Source organism: Brienomyrus brachyistius, chromosome 6, assembly GCF_023856365.1.
Source record: "Brienomyrus brachyistius isolate T26 chromosome 6, BBRACH_0.4, whole genome shotgun sequence".
Classification (NCBI taxonomy): Eukaryota; Metazoa; Chordata; class Actinopteri; order Osteoglossiformes; family Mormyridae; genus Brienomyrus; species Brienomyrus brachyistius.
This window is the reverse complement of record NC_064538.1, coordinates 7,610,089-7,630,259: the sequence shown is the minus strand read 5'-3', so window position 1 is coordinate 7,630,259 and position 20,171 is coordinate 7,610,089. Positions and strand designations below refer to the sequence as shown.

The window sequence follows — 20,171 nt, the reverse complement described above, 5'->3', positions numbered from 1 at the left end:
GTCTGACCCCAGACCAGAGCAGCCGTTGCCTGATAACAGAATCTGCAGGTCCAGTCCGTGCTGCCAGCCCCCCGGTCACAGTCTAAACGGGAGTTTATTTGCAGCTTATCCAAACTTCATCAGCCAACAAGCTTCCTCCTTAACTCAATGCCCTCGTACCCCCAAGCGGGCTAAAGCCACTTAAAATTAGTTAGCTCTTTAGTGCAGTAATCAATAAATGGAAATCTAATTCTAATCTAGCCCATGGAAACAGTTATCTCTGCCTACTTGCTGTCCCCAAAAGGGCCAAAAAGCCCCCACACTGAAGATCTATAGACATCATGTACATGCTGGAGTTGCTATATAAATCTTAGAAAGTATATAAGAATTAAATTTATCTGTTTTGTCATTGGAAGACAGTTTTACATTAGGCCCTCCCCTTTTCAAAGCAGTGAGGCCACTGCCAAGCAAAATCGGCTGATGAAGACACCTGCAAGGTGCTATTCTAAAGCAAGCCGACCGCGATGCAGAGACCAAACAGCAGAGCGACACTGCGGATACAGTATGCAAGTGTTACTTCTGTAGATTTAAAGCCCCGGAACATTCCCAGGAGGCCAAACAAATCCACCCGATGGAAAATCAAAGCAACGATAATTGCTGTCTATATAGCACCTCCCATGGTACAGAGACTAATTTCATTGAGTGAGGGTGCTGAAGTGTGCAACACGATAAAATCTGTCCCCCGCCATGAGCACTGATGCTGCAGTGCACTACAGAAATATCCATCCCTTGAATATAACACAGACCCCCCCCCACCCCCAGCTACAGGCAAACAGCATCCAGGTTCTACGTGCATCTGCCAAGGTAAGTGTGTCCATTCATTTCCTGCATCCACTGCTGGCCCCTCACACCGGAAAGCAGGGGAATGGGGGCCGATGTTCCATTTGCCCCTCCCAACTTGCGCTTGCATTACTGGGCAGCCTGGCAGTAAAACAGTGGGCACAGATGCCACCAGCGGAAGCCGTCTGATCGGCTGGCTGCTGAATGGTTAAAGAGATGGAGTTTCTGCGCTTAAGCCAATGTGGCCTGTTTTAAAAGGCAAGGCTTACTGCCCCGAATACAAGACTGATTTAAAGGGACGGAACTGTGAACAGACTTTGAAGGATTTCCATCTGGCACGACCACAAGACACTTAAAGTTACAACCTGTGCATTTTCCTTTCATTTATTAATTTCTGTTGAGATTCATCAAGTGGATTTCCCCCACAGACGGGTCCTTCCCAACCCCTTAATTCACACTCACGTTATAGCAAATCAATTTTTAATAAATGATCAGCCGCTCCCTGTTGTTTCCCATTTAAAACCCTTACAGCTGCGAGGCAAATTTCCCTGGCAAGGGGGGAGGGGGGAATGGGAGCACCTACAATTAAATTAACAAATCGTTGTCCTTAATTAATGTGGGAATTACACGAAACTGCCGCTGAGTCCAGGAGACTCGGCGTGTTTCACCGCCTTACGTTAAGCGCTCTAAGCTGAGCATGCGAAGAGGATGAGATGATTAAGGATGGCCTCCTCTGAGTGCAAAAGAACAGAGCGAGTGGAACCTCGATGCCCCGCAATGCCGCGGCCGCTCTCCGTGTTCCATTGTGTGCTCCCTGTTTGCTAATGAGCTACAGGACTGAGAGAAGCATTACGCTGCTGCATTGTAATTCTTTCATTTCTTCATTGGCCATAATCATTTACAGCAAGTCCTCATCCCCTATGGATCCATTCTCTCCCGCAGATACAGCACACGAGGCCGTGCCCTGATGGGGTTAGGGTTAGGGTCAGCAGCGCCCTGAAGGCCCCAGAAGCACAACCACGGTCATGGAGGCGGAGGAGCCCCCGCAATCTGACAGCCTGGAAGCTACCAGGAGAATCAGCATCACCTTTTGATCAATGCTTTTGGTCAATGCATGGTCGTTATTTTGATAACTTCTAGGCCCATCCTTAGTCCCCTGAGTTGTGGCACTATGATGAAGCGAAATCAAGGCCTTTGGTCTCTCGTTTGCGCTGTTCTGAGAAAACGGGGCTGGCTGTGAACAGGGAAAAACTGGTGCTGTTGAAAGGTGTCGGCAAGCACACATCCAAGCACATGGTGGAGCTCAAGTTTAACACCGGACCACAGAAGCAACTGTGTTAGAAATACATCTACTTTAAATATGGCACCAGAGCTCCACAAACACAACGCTAGTTATCTGCATTTGTCGCAATGAAATGTGTAAAAAAATCTTTCCATTTTTCCAAGGTTGTTGTCTTCCTGTTTGGTTTTGATCACACTGCATTAAGGGAGTGTTTGTGTGGATAAAGATTTGAGGGTAACGGGCCTTTTTGTATTTGGCTGGCATTATGCGACAGTCTCGGATCTGAAAGCATATTATGGAGTTTTGGCAGGCGCAGCGCGATTCTCCGCAATGCTGTGAAGGCAGTGTTGCCGAGGGCCTTAAAACTACATTACCCATGGGGACGTGCGACCTACGAGGCTTGCCAGCAGCATGTAGTCGATTCCATTTAGCAAATTAGCTGCTTCTGCTATTGTAGCGTGAGATGCATGCCATGAAGAAACTGCTTACTAGAAGGGTGTAAGTCAGCCATAACAAAACAAGCAGGAAAATAATGCATTGATTATGTATTAATTTGCATGTAGTGTTTAGGTTCCTCAAATCAAGTGAATGAGACCAGGGTCAATCCACCCCCAGTAATGCAAGGACTCAAAATGCATGTGAAAATCAAGAGCAAAGGAACCAGACACCATAAGTGTTTATGGGACATGGAGGATTTTCCCTACCATACCCCCCCCCCCCCCCCCCCCCCCCCCCCCCCAGCCACTGCAGGGTGATCGGTCTGCTCTTTCTAAATAAAATTATGAACAGAAAAATCACAGATTTGTTCGTGTGTCAACCAATGGCTTTGATTTGTCCAACGACACCCAAAGGAACGTCTAACCCTCTTAGATTTACTTCTCCCTACACTGAATTTTTTAAATCATATAAATGTCCTTGTTTCCTAATGTAGCAAGTGACCTCGCGTTCGAATGATATCAGCGGAATTTCATATGCTGTACAAAGACCTGACACCAATGAGCGTTTCTCCCTACGCCCTGTAAAAGCACCACTTCAAGAGGTACAGAAGTTAATCCTTGGGAGAAAATACACTTACAAAAGACCAAACTGCTCAAATAACTTGCCAGTTATTTAGTGTTTAACATCAAGTCTTTTGCCTTGACTAAAAGCCATGTGAAAGATTCTTTAAGACAATGAGATCAAACTTTCACTTGAACTGGTTTGTTTTGTTTGTAATTTTAGTTATTAACAGATCAAATGCAGAACACCTACACTGATGCATATTACATTTACGCTTCATATTCATTTCATTGAATCATTTGTTACATTATAAATGCATGATTAATTATATTAGTTCACAATGATTTTATCACATTTTTAAGGTAAAACCATAAACACCAATAAGGCCGAATAAGACTTCACATGCATTTGGGACTTCAAACAATAAAATCTGATGTCTTTTGTCTGAAATATTTGCCTAATTATTTTGGTTATTAGCACTCATTTTGAGAACTTCTGTCAGTCACAGGTTTCTAAACCCAATGCTATCAATTAGAGAGCTATAGTACGTAGCATTTCATATGAAAACACTGAATTCTGGGCGCCATCCATAATTAGGTGAGGAACCTCTGAGATTTTCTCCTCCATCCTTTAGAATCATGAATGGTTCCCAGCAAAGGGAATTAGCATATGAAAAAGTAAAGCTATCATATTTGTCTGACTTGTGTTTCCAGAAAGATCACAAGCTTGTGAGGCAGAAAAAAAAAACGCCCGTGTCCTTAATTAGGAATAATAAACTTAGTGATAGAAACGCAAGTAACCACAGGTGACAGGGAATAAACAGCAATAAAAACTAGACCAGGGAACAGCATGATTTTATAATATCAGTCTCTTAGGCAGAACTATCCATCCATCCACCTATCCATCCATCCATTCATCCATCCATCCATACAGCATGTTTCCTGCCATGATTTTAACAATATTCCATATGAAACCATCATTTTCAAAATTGTCAGAGAGAACGAAGGTTAAGAATGTCCAGCTTATCATTACATATCCAGATTACCATGAAGCCTAATTTGAGTTAAATATTGTGGTTTATAATAATGAACGCACACACTTTGTGATGCTCATGAAAAAATTCCAGGCTTTAGCCACTCGTCGGCTAGAGGCACAGTACTATACGTAGTTACTTGGATTATTGCTGTATAAATATTATCATTATTATATACTGTATTATTACTTCCCCGACAACTACAAATTCGACTGAAAGACAGACAGATCTCATTCGTAACCTGGGGATTGTCTGTATGCTGATTTACATTTACTTTATATGGCAGATGTGCCTGTCCAAAGCAACAAGCTTTGATTCATCTGCTTATTTGGTAGTGGTAAAAAATGAAGAGATCATCTCTATATTTTTATACAAATCTGCATTTTTAAATCCTGGTTTAATCCTAGGCTACTCTGGGCAGCAGGTTGCTTCAACGTTCAAAATTTCTAAGACAGTATTACACAAGAACGAGGTGAAGCAGGACACACTGGGAACGACTAGAAATGACTTTCTAATGCCAGGGATGACTGTTAACTTATCCAACAGTTTCTCATGAATCGGCGGATGGCATCAAGTGACCTTCAAAAGGAATGGGAAACATTAAGTGCAGGTGTGAAGTGCACTGCTAGGACAGTTCGTGTCAGACTCCTAGAAGTAGGACTGAGGTCCCATAAAGGAAGGAAGAAAATCTTCTTTAAGGAGAAACAGAGAAGAACCAAACTGCAGTTTGCAAAAAAAATGTAGTTGACACAGACACACCTATAAATTGATAAATGATTGAAACAAAAAATTGTGCTGTGGTCTCTTAATTTTTTCCACGGCCGTATTTACATTTTCTTATTTCATTATTCATTTACCCAACCTTTGATCAAAGAGTAACAGTGAGTGCTGCTTTAATAATGCTGCGTTCCATCTGAACTGGGAAGTCAGAATTTCGACTCGGAAACTTGGAGGATCCTCTACAACCCTGACCTCAGAATTCAAGATGGCTGCTTTGTGCATCAACAGAAGTGAAAGCTGTTGTAATATACTGATTATTAGCACTTGTGTCTTGTGTCTCATTAAATTAGTCATACACACAGTACTGTCCACCCGTTATCCGAGGACATGTTGCTACGTTCTTTGTATGCACAAAATACCCCAAAATACATTGTTATCAACTGGTATTGCTAACAATGGCTAACCATGAACCGGGTTAGAACTGGTGTTGCTCAATCAATGACGTTCTGAATGTAGTTAACTCAGGTGTGACAGCATTCCCAGCTCCAACCTCCTAGACAAACACAGCTTAAAAAGAAGGCCATAAGGAGAACTGGAACAGGCAAGACAACACGCTGAGGTAGGGGGCGCTGTAGCTCTATAGCTCTCACCCTCAAGTACCATCATCTCCTTCAGAAGGAAACCTTTTGGCCCCTTTAATGCGTTTCTAAGTCTATCACTTACCCGGGTAAGTAAAACATTGCAATGCCCAAAGAAAGAGTATCTAATGGAGCAGGCGGGAAGACAGCTGATTGGGTCAAGCTATGGGCAGGATAGAGAGCATCTCACATGGTACACACCATCCGTCAGCCTGACCAATAATACAGACAGGATTTCAAATGACACTGCAGAGGTACAAATATAGGACCACATACATTGACGGTGTCCTTACCACAAAGCAATATTAGCTGCTGCTATTGAATAGCAATCTGAGAAGATGTAAGAAAAAAAATCCAAAGCTCATATGACATACACCATTGCTGGCTTCTGCAGCCAGGCCTCGCTCCTCCAAAACCAGCTCGCTCTGCACCAATGGGATTAAAAACAGTCAGCTGCTGCTCTGGCTCCTCACTACAGAGCGCGCTGCACGTTCTCTGCATGTGAAATTGGGTCCTGACCGCCCACCTCTGCCCCATCTCTAACTGTGTACACAACTCCCACCCAGGGTGAGAAAATAAGACCCAAGCAAAACACAGACCCACCACTCCTGCTGTAAACGTGATCACATCTAGCTGCACAGGCATAGGAAGGAGAAAGAACTCACCTAAAAACGAACATGAGAAAGCACTGCTGCTTCTAGCAAACTGCATTTATTCACGCTAATGTTCCACTTGCTCTCTCTCAACTTAAATTGGGTGAGAGTTCCACAGGAGGGGTGGCTGGCTGTCGGCCATCTTTGGGGAACGTAAGGCGGGGGACACGTTCTCTCCTAACAGCCCCCAGGTATGAGAAGATAACCTCCCTACGTTGAGAGAGAATTGCAGAGCTGTACTGAGAAGAAAGGCTTTGGAGAGTCTGAAAGAGGCCTTTCCACGGCTAACCGTCGTATACATCTGCAGCTGCCTCAAAACTTTCAGCTGCAGTAATAAGGCTATAATCTCTCTTTGAAGGTGAAGTTTCAGCGCGCCTTCGGGGACCCTCACGCTCCCTTTTGAACTTCCCTTGAGTTCTCAGCTCTCCCTCTTCCCCCACGTCCAGCACCCAGAGGCAAAAAAGGTTCTTAAGGGCCACTGACACTACGTATGATCATTCCAAAGTATCGTCAGCCAACGTCACCGGTGAGCTGATCTGGATACCGACTTCCTGCAAGCTGTAGCGCAAACGAGGAAGCGTGGCAGCCGGTGCTGCAAACGTACATGCAAGCTCAGGGTTGGGTCTTCTCCAGCTTGGATGTCTTATGTACTCTCACAGTCTACTCGCAACTGTCCCCACCGCCTTTACTCAGCAGCGGCTAAAAAAATGAATGAGACATTCCCACAGACTTGTACCATCAAATGCAGGAAGAGCATCTAGGCCATAAGTCATGTTGAACATCTAAGATTCAACACAACGAAGGGGAAAGACCCAAGTCCTGGTGAATTGTAATATGTACAGAACTGCATCAGTGTGTCTTGTGAAGGACGAACTGGGCAGCAAGATGGAGAGGGAGCAAAGTACAGTCTGGAGGAGGGCATGATCCACAGAAACCAGTCTACCAGAGGGGAAAGGGGGCACTGTTTCTGGGAGAACAAAGGGCAGCACCACCTGGCTCAGACACCCCTCACTCTGGCCCTGTGAAGCAGTGTTCCACAGTCTGGTCCCCGGGGACCCACAGACAGTCCATGTCTTTGATCCCTCCCAGCTCAGCAAAAATGAGGACTGCTTGGTAGGGAGCAGAAAATGGACTGACTGTGGGTCCCCTAGGAACAGATTGGGAAACACTGTACTAGAAGGAAAGGGGGGGGGGAGTTGGGGAGGTGTCGCAGAGACAATGACCGCTGCACTGTTTCCTTTACTTGTCCTTTGAGTCTTAGATGGTTGTCACAGCATCCATTGGGGGGCCCTTAAAACCCACCTTTTTCATCTGGACTTGAGACCGTCTTTAATCCTCTGCAGCTCAGTTGGATGGAGGCTTCCAACATCCAGACCAGCTTTAATGGAGCTTCCAGATGACAAGGACACTCTAGTTCACAAACATCGGCGGGTAACTCAATCAGCAGGAAATCACACTGTCTCCTGGGGCCAAGGGAGAAGATGGTGGAAATCTCATTAAAAAATAATGGCTTCCACCTGCTACCATGTTCTGAAATGTCTTTCTAATGACCGACCGGTGGATTTAGGTGCCGATCTAAAATCCACAGCTTTGATGGCAGCTTCTCATCAGAAACACGCTCCTCGTTCAACAGACGGCAGACGCCTTACCAGCGTCATATAACATCCCAGCTTCCAGGCTTTCAAACACATCTTGACGCCAATACATTACAGTCACTGTGTAGCTGAGAAACTGCAGAGAAATAGAACCAGAGCGTTTGGTGGTTTCCATAGTCTGGTCTTGCTCCTCTGAAAGGCCACTGGGCCATCAGGGGCAAACCCCCCCCGTCTCTGAAGCAGCGCTGGGGTTCCTCAGCTTGGAGGGCCTCCTAATCTCTAGAAGCAGCTGCACGTTCTCCACATGTGAGACAGGGCCTTAAAGCATATTATATATTATAACCCCATGCCCCTCCCACAGTGCCAAAAGAAGTCCCTTGAGACCCACCACTCCCACAAACGTTCAATAAACGATTCAACTGCACTATTTTATAAAATTCTACACCCGAACCGGACTGCGTTGCATGTTGACATCAACGTCATACCAGTGGTCTAAACAAGTACCTGACAGGAGACAGCGATCTAAGGTCTTTGGGGGGGGAGAGAAAATTTCACCAAAAATGAACATTGAAAAGCACCACAGCTTCTACATCAGTTTCATGTATTTAGCAGTGGCTTTTATCCAAAGTGATGTACATTTGTAGAGAAAGCAAGGTCAGCCAGTCCAGCCAACAGGAGGTTAAGGGCTTTGCCCAAGGGACCAACAGTGAAATCTTTCTGCCAACCCAAAGGTTACAGCTTCCAATATTCCAATCAAGGGCACAGCATCCCAACCCACTGCGCCACACACGAAGACCCAAAACAGCATCTATCAAAAACTGTCTTTCCACGCTCCTGTTCCACTTACTGTCCCTCAACATAAATTGGCTTAGAGTTTCACAGGAGGGGCGAATGGCCGTCGGCCATGTTTGGGGAAAGTAAGGCGGGGGACGCGTTCTCTCCTAACAGCCCCCAGGAACAAGAAGATAACCTCCCTACGTTGAGAGAGAATTGCAGAGCGGTACTGAGAAGAAAGGCTTTGGAGAGTCTGAAAGAGGCCTTTCCACAGCTAACCATCGCGTACAGCTGCCTCCAAACTTGTCGAACTCCAAGCTACTTTGACTTGCCAATTCCTTATCCAAATACACAGCATGCTGTCTTCACAGAAAGAACTAAAGCTATGAATCGATCACCCTATTGTTAAAGCAACACCACCTGGCATCAAAACTTCACTTTTGCTTCAAGGTACAGAAATATGTGGGTCATAGTGTAGATGAAAAAAAAATACATCAAAACAAGTTTATTCTATTTGTAAAATGGGAACAGGAGGCTTTGGGTTACTTGCTGAGTTTGCTTAAAAAAAAATTTTGGAGACTGGCTGTTCCAAAACTCACTTGGACAGAAATGCACAGGAATACAAAAAGCGCCAGGCTCAAATTCAGGTCACGGGGAGCACAAGTCATGCCCCTCTTACCTGCTGTGGAGTGGTTACTGTTTTCTCACTATGCAATGAAAAGAGAGGAGCTCATTGGTATGCAATCCTACCCCTTGTTCGCCGAACGACCCTTCTGCATTAGTGGTTCAGGGCAGCCGTTTATCCCACCACGTGCAGCCTGTGAGAATGCCGTCCCCCCACAGCAACAGAGGTGAGCAGCAGCTGAAGTCCATGAAATCAGCTGTTTGATGTGGCACAAATTTCACCTTTCACGCCTGCTCCTCCCTGCCTGCTTTTATTGGGAAAATGTACTTATCAGATTGAAGTGAATTATCAAATCGAAAGCAGAAAGCATTTCCTGTGCTTTCCTATGTGATTTACGGAGGGAGTGGCTGAATACGAATATGTCTCTTTGCAGCTATAACTCCGATCTCCCAGGATGCCTCTTTTTTCATATTCTAGTTTCCTTCCAAACCGTTCTTATTACACTATTACACTCTGGAAGGAGGAAGTGTTTTAATTCTCATAATATGATCTGTGAAGGAGGGAACTTCAAGATCTGACTACGACAAAGTCTGAGACTTGGCTCAGGAAGAGGCAGGGAGCTCCAGGGGTTACGGTCAGGCTCCATCACCCTGCTTAAAGCTTTCCGCTTCGGTAAGAAGAACATGGGCTGTTCACACTGAGCCTTTTCCCAGTCCCGAGGTGTGCTCAGGGTCACCCCTCCAAGCACGGATGGTACAGTCTGCCCCTGCCCAGCCGGTAAGTGACGAAGGCAGAGAGGCAGGCGGCCGCCCTTACGCAGCCCATAGTGACGCAGCCACCCCACCCCCCTTGTTGCATGGATGGTATGGCCTTCGCACGGTGGTAAGGAAGCATGGACTCAGGCAGCCACCCCAACACAGTCCACAGTGACACAGCCAAGCGACCTCCTCTGTTACACGAATGGTACAGTCTGCATACAGTGGCAGGGACCCTCAGAGGCAGACAGGCACCCCAGCACAGTGACGCGATCACACTGCCTGGCCGGGCTCCCCTCAGACAGCAGATGCTAAAGCTTCCTGTTGAGTCCAGACATTACATCCAGAGAATGGACAGAAGTATTTTATAAGCCTACCCCTCTTTCTGGACATGCCTACAGCATGGAAGAACTGGGCGTCTCTTCCTGCTCAGAGGCCACGATCGTTGCTGATTTCTGAGATTTTCCTGTGTGTCGAAATGGGCAGAGTGCCACAGGCTCAGGCTCTGTGCTCCGCAGCTGCTCTGGGCTGACGAAGCTGCTCATTAGGCCAAAGCTAAATGCTTTCACTCGCCATGTCCCTCTCACAGGCCCCGCTGCATCACTTCCTGTGCAGCGGCTGGCCAGTCATTCTCATCACTTGCGGTCCTGGGTCGAACATGCTCTCTAAAGGCAGCATCGGGACTTCACCTCTCCCCCGACTCTTTGAACATGAGCCACTCTCTTAACAATCCCTGACTGACAGATGATAACAAATCTCCAAGCAGAATTTAAAGCTTTTAGCTTCAGACAGATGCCACAGCAAATAACTAAACGTTCAAGTTTAAAACAAAAACAAAAAAAAAGGCCAGCAAATATGAGAACTGGCAAAACTTTAATCTTCTCGTGGAATTTTCAAAGTGCATTTTTCAGAAAGAAGTTAAACAGTAAATAGAGAAAGCCTTTGAGAAAGAGGACTGCTTAATTCCCTACTCCCCTGCAAATGAAGGAGGTGTTGGCTGCCGAACCATAAGTTTGTATTTCAGCAAAAACACATTATGATAATCCAACAGAACTCTGTTAACACCCCCTGCTGGGCTGATAACTTCACTACCACACACACACACACACACACACACGCCCAGCATAACCTCCCCCTTTCATATCACGTCGCAGACGATCCCGTTCCCAGAACAATGATTCCAGACAGGGTCCACATCCTGGGTCTTCCTTACTCACCCCGACAACCACAGCTGGGTACCCCCCCTCCCCCACCTACCCCCGACTGACACCTTAACATCCGCTTTGGCTGCACACTCTCACGCCTCTCATCCGCCTGCTTTCTGGCTTATTGCAGACAAGGTCGTCTATCTCACATAATAAAGACGGTGCTCTTTCATCCGGGGAGATCTCTGTTTACATATTACAAAGAAAGGTGGTGGGTGAGGAGGCAAAAGTGGATGTTCAGATCACATTCAAGTCACGGACAGGGACTGCTGTCCAGGCATGTCAGTCTAACTCTCTCCTTACCATTTTAACAAACAAAAGCCTCAATTAAGGCGTGCAAAGGATTCCTCTTGGAGCCAAACCTACTCAACATTTCAGTTTAACTACTAGATAAATGTCAACAGGGAAATTGGAATATGTGAACCATTAAAGACCAAAACATTTAAGAAAGTCTTCAAATCGCATATCAGTCAAATAACTGGGTATACGATGCAGATGTATAAATGAAAATGCAAAACCCCCATATTCTTTGTTCGCCTTGTTTTAGATCCACCCAAATGCCCGCACAAAATGGAAGGATATTTTTTTCTGTTTCATTACTCCATGTCTGTCAAACCCTGTGTAACCACAGAATGAGTCACCCAGTAAGTTACACACTGGCCTGAAAGATGCCATAAAATTAAAACTAAGTATTTCTTACATCATTAAAATTTATTACACGTCATTATATGTGATTTGAACCACTATAAAATAATTAAGAAGTGTCTGATTTAAATATTGCTTGCGTAACAGTAGGCCTATTAATTGGTTGTAAAAATCTAAGGCATCCATTGGACAAACAAAACCTATTACTACAGGCATGCGACCAAAGATCCAGTCACTTACAGCGCGGAAACAAAGATTTTCTACTGTAAAAAACAGCATTGATCAATAGAGAATACCTGTTAGCCTATATTGGAAGCCTGTGTGCTGAATTAGTTTCGAGATATTGATTAGATTTTCCGCACTATCGGCTGTTCTCCCCTTAAACGCTGTCAACTTATTTTGCCACTGAAGCAAGAAATATTCATCAAAGAAATGATCACAACATTTATGCATTAAGAGCAATTTAATACATTTTCCCATAAATATTTCTACTTTAAAACTGCCTCCGATTACACAGCAACGGGGTGAATCGTGCAATGAGAGCCCTCGCTGCACACAATGCCGCAAGCCGTGCGCTTTACTCCCCCGATGTCGACAGAAAAATGGTTGGTAAGGACAGGATTGTTTTCCCCTGGCAATCATGAAAAAAGACAACAGTGAACAATTACAACTAATTAAAAAGTAATGACGGGAGCTTTTTCAGCAGCCAAAAGAACAACCCTTCAGAGGTCCCCCTTTTTATCCCTTAAGCGCTGTGACCGGCAGCATGACCGCACGGACCAGCAGATCTTGAGCCCAGCTTCCTCCTCTAGCTGCCGTGTGGCACGCAGCATGACACCGTGGGGCGGCGTAGCTGGTGCTGCGGCCGCTGGAGGCCGTACCCCTGTCTCCATTTACGCAGTCCCAGCCAAACGCCCACCTGACGGGTGAAGCGCAACTGATAAATGCACTCGGGAAGCCACTCGCCCTGGTCACATGGTAACGGGCTGGATAGATGATTCCTCCCCCCTCTTGTGTGTGTCAACTTGCAGGTACATTGCACAACGGAGAGTGTCCAAGGGTGCGCACCCTCCGCTGCGCGTGTCGCACGCCAGATGCTGCGTGTGCACTATAAAAACCGGTGCGCGTGAATTTCAGGTAACTCCCTAGGCCCGTGCCCCGGAGCATTGCCGTGGCAGTGCACTATCGGCTGCAACACTCTTTTTGCCATTTATTTTTAAACAATGCGCCGCTACTCCACAAAGGACATGCGAAACAGCAATGTCGAGCAGAGAAACATTATGTATTTCTCTTCCACCCCCAGGTCGGCCTCCTCTGAGCACCAGAAAGAACAGCTGCATACTTTGTAAAGAGATTGCATGTCTTACCTTTGAGAATGCTCTGACCTTGTAGTATATCCCTCGAAACAAACACTGTATAAAAACTCTCTGAGAATCCAGGTCTGCACGGTGGCTTAGACGGCAGGTCATAATTCCCCTACGGACCAAACAAACAAAACTGTCAGACGTTTATGAATATGGATTCGGTTGATCTTTCTCGGCGGCTCTGAATTGAAAACGTTAGCTATGCGTTGTGCAGAAATGCATTTCCCAGACAAACACATTCATGAGAAGTTTATTCAGGGGGTGCTTTATTCAACAAATAGAAAAACTGCTTAAAATTGCATAACGACCCATATCTTTACCACTCTGAAACAATGAACAACTCTTTTTTTTTGTTATAACACGCCTACCTCGCTTGGCAAGTCAGAAACATACTCCCAAAACGAGGTGCTGTGCAAATGCTGCTACAGAGTATGTCAGGTGGGGCCGTGAAAGTGGCAGAATAGTCTCCCAAGTCTGTCTTCCTTTTTTATTATAGCAGCGGCAGCTGATGCCGAAACTCGGCTCGCCCGACTGCATCCACATCAGAGCGGCAGCGCGGCTCTATTTCGCTGACAACGGAGCTCCGCTGTATGGGTTAAAATAACACAATAAAAGGAGTAACTGTGGCTCAGCCCCTCGGCACCCTAAAATTCACCCCCCTGAGATCAGACTTCTTTTAATGAGTAGCCCTGTCTTTCTGCGTGAAACCGTGTACCTAAGCAGCCCAGCTGGGGGGAAAATTGCCAGTGCTGCATTGACGGTGGCTTGTCGGAAGCTTGAGTCTCTTTCCAAGTTTCCGGCGACCGATTTTATTATTTTTTTGTATGTGTCTATCTCTCTGTGTGTGTGTGTGTGTGTGTGTGTGTGTGTGTGTGTGTGTGTGTGTGTGTGTGTGTGTGTATGTTGTCTGTTTGCCTGAGCATGAACATCCGACAGCCTCACACGGCAAAAAAGCTTAGCCGAAAGCCCATCAGTACTGCTTAGCATCACTGGTGTGTGCGGTGGATACCACAGTCTTTGTGCATTCATAAGGAAATGGCAGAGTCAGGGAATAAAACAGCGGTCGAGATTCATACTACTCCTTACACTGATTTCTTCGTACTGATGACAAGTAGGCTACAAGACGAGAGACCTATTGTGCCAAAAAAAACCTTCTGGTTTACCTATTATTACAGCCAAAACCTCAAACCGCCCACATACATTAATTTTTTTTTTAAATCCAAAGCCGAAATCACATTCATTCCAATGTGATTAAACGCACCTCACACATCTATATGAAATAAGGTTCTTTTCACAGTTATTGGATATCTTAGGCAAAAACTGCCAATTAAACAAAAACATGAACAACGAACTCAATATTACATCCACAGGCGAAGCCGCAACTTTGTGTGCCATGTAACGCGTGCGTTTCGGAGTGTATTTTCGTTGTAGTTTTGCAATGATACGCAAAATACTGTTTCCGATGCAAACTTTTGACGGTGCTCTTCGCATATGAAGGAAAATGTCCACGCGTGTGTGTGGAAAAACGCAGAGTGGACATAAATCTGACAAAGAGAAACCGAGATCCCGACCGCAGCATCCGCACCGTCAAGTTCGCCGCGGCGAAGCGCTGCACGAATCTCTGGCCGGTCTACATAGACGGCTAATAGCCCGCACATTTTAATACATCCCGAAAAGCTTTCCCTGAGCAAATAAACAAAAGAACAAATAAGTAAATAAATGCACAAATAAATAAACAGGACCTCATCGTCATCAGTCCGTGTACAAAAAATACACCGCGTAGCATCTACTTATATGTGAAAATAAGCGACGAGTGGCAACCCTTAAAATGCACGACAGGGTACTTAAACGTTACAAAGAATGAAGCACTTCTTTAAGAGCGAAAGTTATAAATCAATCTAATCATTTTCTTTTGTAGCTGCACGGCTGCATTGCCGGTGGCCGTGAGAACACAAAGCGGCACGGCACTTCCAACAGCCCGAAATAAAAGAGGAATTAAAATCTCACCCAAGATGTGCTCAGCATTGTGGTGGTCATCAGTAATATAATGAAGCCCGTTTTCATTGTCGCAAGAAATCGGAGCGAGAGAGACCCGCGATTCGGCTGATTTCCTCGCACAGCTTTTTCTTTATTATGGATATTTATCCTGCGCTTCCCCCACAGTCTTCCTCCTTAGCTCCGTCCGCGATGTTTTAAGCGCTTGTGTAGTGCAAACCGTCCCGAGTCCTCTGGCGCTCAACTGCAGGTGAAAAGCGATGTTCAGCTCAGCACCAAAGGGCTTCGCAGCGTCACTACAACCCCTCCTACCGTACAGTGCAGGAGAATCCCACTTAAAGAAACCAAGTATAACGGGCGCAGGCAGACCTCTCTAATTGCTGGAGCTGCCGCTCTTGTATGTCTATTGTACTGCTTTGGCATCAAAAATACTGCAGAGCTGATTGTGTGTGTGTTAAACATTAAAAAGTCAGCAATCTGTCAATCATCCCTTGACTTACAGCTATTTTCTTAGGCATGCATATCAGTTGTTTATATGTGTGTTTTGCTGTGTTTGACTTTGTTAGTAATTATTTCTTTTATAACTCGATGTTATAAAATGTCGATGTTGACTACCTTAAAATGTATAATAAAAATATAAAATAAAAATAAATGATTTTTACAGACGTTCAGCTCTGGTTTACTCTAGCACATAACCAAAGCTACAGCGGCATTGTTTCATGGAGAAAAAAAACAATAGGCAGGGCTTAACAAATTTCCCATTTGCTGTGAAATGCTATTTTCTTCGCTCTTTCCACATCCCGATTCCCAGGTGTGTGTTTAAGAGTGAAGGATTAATGGAGGGAATATCTACAGACAAGCACACTTAGAGTAGCCTATGCAGCATTCAGGTCCGCAGTTTAATAACTGCGAGGTTTCCGGGCCTCTGATTGGCTGCTCAATTTCCATATCTGAGAGGGGTAATCCCATTAAAAGGATTGACAGAATGTCACCAGCAGTCTGTTTCGACTTTTCGTAGCAAATGCATTTACTTTTCCCACCGGTAAATAATTCGGCTGCAGATGAGGGCTAATGGAAGCCGACATACTTGCCTTGTTTTTCTAGTTCAGTCAATTTCGAAGAATATGTGAAATTTCATGATTCGGATCTTTCCGGACGCTTTACAACGGAAACGAGACTTGAGGGCAGCGCTGACTCGATCCACATTGCCCCTCACATTCCCCTCATCATGAGTGTGAAAGCGATGATGGCTGCACTTTGGCTGTTTTTACACTGTCCTTTTGCACTCCATAAAGAACTGTGGTGGACAGCTCCTTCTTTGGCCTGCACACAATGAAGTATTTCCCACAGTTTAAATATTAAGCAGCCTGGTCGATTGTTTTTCAGTGACAGTAAATAACACAAGAATTGTGGGATTTTAATCATAACCTGTCTTAATCCAATCTGCATGTGTCACAAATGTGTGCGATAAATGTGAAAAACACATATCAATCATTTGGTGTTTTATGAATTATGGTAGAATCGCCACAATGTATAGAACAGTTCTGTTCAAGCTCTACATTTGATCCAGTCAAAAGAATAGCTGGAGAGGAACTAATAAAATGTATCACAAGGAGGAAGTCCCACAGAAAAGTTGGACATGACAGCATCTGTTCCATGCGCTTTTAGGTCTTTGTGTGTTCGCCTGTTTCCCCCAGCATCCACTATTCCTGCAATTCCTGGCATTCAAGTCGTTTATTATCTGTTGACAGATTCACAGTCGTATGGCCACGCCTTAAACAATGCTCAGAAATCTCTCACAATACAACTTCTGTGTTTGATCTTCCTTTTCCGCAGTCAGATGTGAAATATTGACAATAGCGTTTTGTAAGGCCAAACACATCTACTCGTTACGTGGCAAAGATTATAGTCAACAATGACGCCATATTGTCAGTCGGAATTCTTGGCAATACATTTGTTTAATTGCCCTGTAAATGTGATTAAGTACTGTGCAAATTATGTGTACGCACATACATTGTTGTTCTAATTAAAATACTTAGCAATAGACCAAAGTAATGACTTTGTAATTGCAATCTATTTGTTTACACGTTGTAAAACGTACAGCACAAGTGGCCATTTTACACACACTTTATGCCTCGTTAAACATCAGAGATCCTTCTAACCCTAAAATACACCTACCGTTACACCATAATCCAAACCCAAGGTCCAACCTTGACCCGTTAATCATATTGCAAGATTAGTATTTGTAATTCTCTCATTGCATATTTCCCATTTATGCAAGTCAACGTCCACAAAGCAGAATTCCGAATCCCGCAGGGAATATCGCAGAGTGTCCCGCTCTGACAGGTCACTCTCAAATCCAGGAACGAGGTGAGACAGATAATTAAAATTGATCTCCATAGCACAGTTTGGGCACCTACATAAATTATGGTCTGATATGCAGTAAAGAGGTAGGTTTAGGATTTAGCATCAATGTTTAAAAAAGTCTAACAGGAACGCTGTACCGAAGAGATTACATTTTCGTGGGGGGGGCATTGTATTTGTGCATTTTTCCATTTGTCAGATATGACGCAGCTGGTTTTCCCCTGCTGCTTTTTGCCCCTGTTGACTTCCCAGCTGTGATCCTGCCCTGCAGTGTGATCCTGCCCTTTCTTCCTTTGCAGTGTTTACATCTGGAACATGGCCACCAGTCAGGAGTCATGGGCTCCACCATAAACGCCGACAATACCAAGAGGTGTCAATCGCTCCCTCGGCTCGTGACTTCATTGTTCACAATCCCGGATGATATTTCACCCTCTGCGTTACTTAACTATAACGGCACGGCTGCAATTAAAACCTTGTTATCCTGCCTCTGATCGTTTACCATCATGCTGATCTCTCTTTCGGTAGAGTGCTTGTTGTTCAATAAATACTTAACATCCCTCCTGTCCTTTTCAGTGGCTCTCAAACACCAAATTTAAATGGAGCAGAGCTGAGTTTAAGGCCTTAAAATGGGGTGGAAAAAGAGTCCTTTTACAAAGGGAATTATTCCAGTGGAGAGCTCTTGTCTCTTCTGAGGGGCTGAGGATCAATCAAACTTTACCAATACAGCTTGGTCATATCAATACAATTGGTCCTGTCTTGCATTCCACATTCTGTTTCATATTCTAATTCTGAATCCAGCATGCGGCGATGTCACACTGCTGTCACACACGCCACGCACACAGTGCGCAACGTCTGTCATCGTGCTTATTCGGGTCGGTTGGAGCGGCAGTAGAGGAGCTGGTGATCATTTCACGATCGCCAGGTCCTGGTTTTGATCTGTGTATGATTTTCCTTTTCTGAGTTCCTTTTTGCGAGTCCCTGGGAGCAGGAGTACTGAAGAGGAAAGGGGTTTTTATGGCTTCCCAGTGCCACGGATGACACAGATCAGGATGTTTCCGGCATGTGTGCCGAACCGCAGCACGCTCCCTCGTTGCTAGACGCGTATATGTGCCCAGAGGTAGACCTGACTCTGAATCACTCAAGCACCTCACTTACAGGCTAAAGTGACACTCACGAAGAGGATTTGATTCTTATTTAATCCGTCAGTGCCTGATATTCTGTGTGTGTGTGTGTGTGTGTGTATATATATATATATACATCTCAAATGTAGCGTGAAAAATACAAATGTTAAAATAAATGTTGTCCTACTTAAATTTTTACTTTTAAAACACCTTTCTGGGAATACGGTTCTAGAGCGGTAATAGGAATCTCGGCAGAGGAACACTTTGGCAGTTTGTCTAGCTGGCTGACAAGAGACAGACAGCAAAAATTTTGAGCATCACCAGCACACAAAACCGAGGAAAGTTCTAGATGTGAGTGGAAAACTCGGGTTTACCTGACCCTTCAAATGACTTATCGATATGTCACCAGCACATTACACTGTGACACAGCACCGTTTACCCCTTACAGGGTGGGTCACTAATGGTTTACACTATAATATGCCAGTGTTACCAGTCCGATAGGGAAGAGCAATTGTCTTGGGTCAATATAGAACACGGATTGAAAAAAGCATTGCTTGACTTTTAATGAGGCAAGCATAGAGAGTGAATTATATGACATTGTGAAGACATGTAAACACACACAGCATTAAAAATACATGCAGACACATTCAGGAAATGCATTTGACACGATAATGTGAAATACACAGTGAATCGAATCTAAATGCATTGTGAACTGGATAAACAAACATATGGAGACATGAAAAGCAGTCACAGTGTCAGATTTGGAAATTGCCGTAGCCCAGTGCTTTGTCAGCTCAGGTGAGAGAAGTTTGCTAAATGGGCTTAACCATTATGTAACCTGGAAGGCAATGAATTATGTCAGGTACCAACCCATATATTCACTCTGCTGTCCCAAGTGAATTACAATATCCATTCATACGGAGCATAATGCAGTTATGAAATTTACAGGATAGCAGAAAATGCTGTACTGATGCGATATTTACTTAGCTGACTGACATATTTACTCTTCGTCATTGATTTTATTTTATGTTATTATTAATCTTTTATTTTGATGGCTTTTTATGATGATCAGACAGAGAGGATACAAGTGCAGTACATTGGGATGTTTAATTCAGAAGCTCGAATCGACGTCAGAGCCAGGCCGGGCCAAAACAGGTGAGTCAGAAATGCAATCCAATCTGAAGACATCATCCAATGGGGAGAATGCATGTATCTGCAATGGATCAGTAACAAGAAGGCAATCAGCCAGGCAACCAAATCCAGAACACACATAGGCAAGAATCGCAGGTCCAAAAAACCAGAAACACGGAACATACAAGGAACGGCTCAAACAGCCGTGGGAACCCAATTATTCGGGAGGAGCTATAAATCACCACTGGGCTTAAATCAGGTAACTGATCACCAAATGCGGCTGCGATGCAATGCGGCTGTTCAGACCTCTGCTGATGACAATCGCTGGAGGCGTGGCGGTTCACGTGGGGGTGGGCGTGGTCGGGGCCGATCAGACTCAAGCGTGATTTAAAAAAATATTTTTATAGGTATTGTTTATTGATTATGTGACGAGCCAAATGCACTGAATGAATC

At 44.7% G+C, this 20,171-nt stretch overlaps 1 protein-coding gene across 2 annotated transcripts in view; it reads right to left on the bottom strand.

Moving 5' to 3' along the window:
- LOC125745056 (cadherin-4) overlaps positions 1–15,452 on the bottom strand; it is a 271,723-nt gene extending 256,271 nt beyond the window's left edge. For both annotated transcript variants that reach the window (XM_049017475.1, XM_049017476.1), the window contains exons 1-2: positions 15,115–15,452; positions 13,111–13,219 (exon numbers count right to left, since the gene is read on the bottom strand). In XM_049017475.1, the coding sequence (XP_048873432.1) occupies positions 13,111–13,219; positions 15,115–15,171 (166 nt within the window). In that variant the 5' untranslated portion in view covers positions 15,172–15,452. The remainder of the gene's footprint in view (positions 1–13,110; positions 13,220–15,114) is intronic.
- Between the last annotated feature and the right edge of the window lie 4,719 nt (positions 15,453–20,171).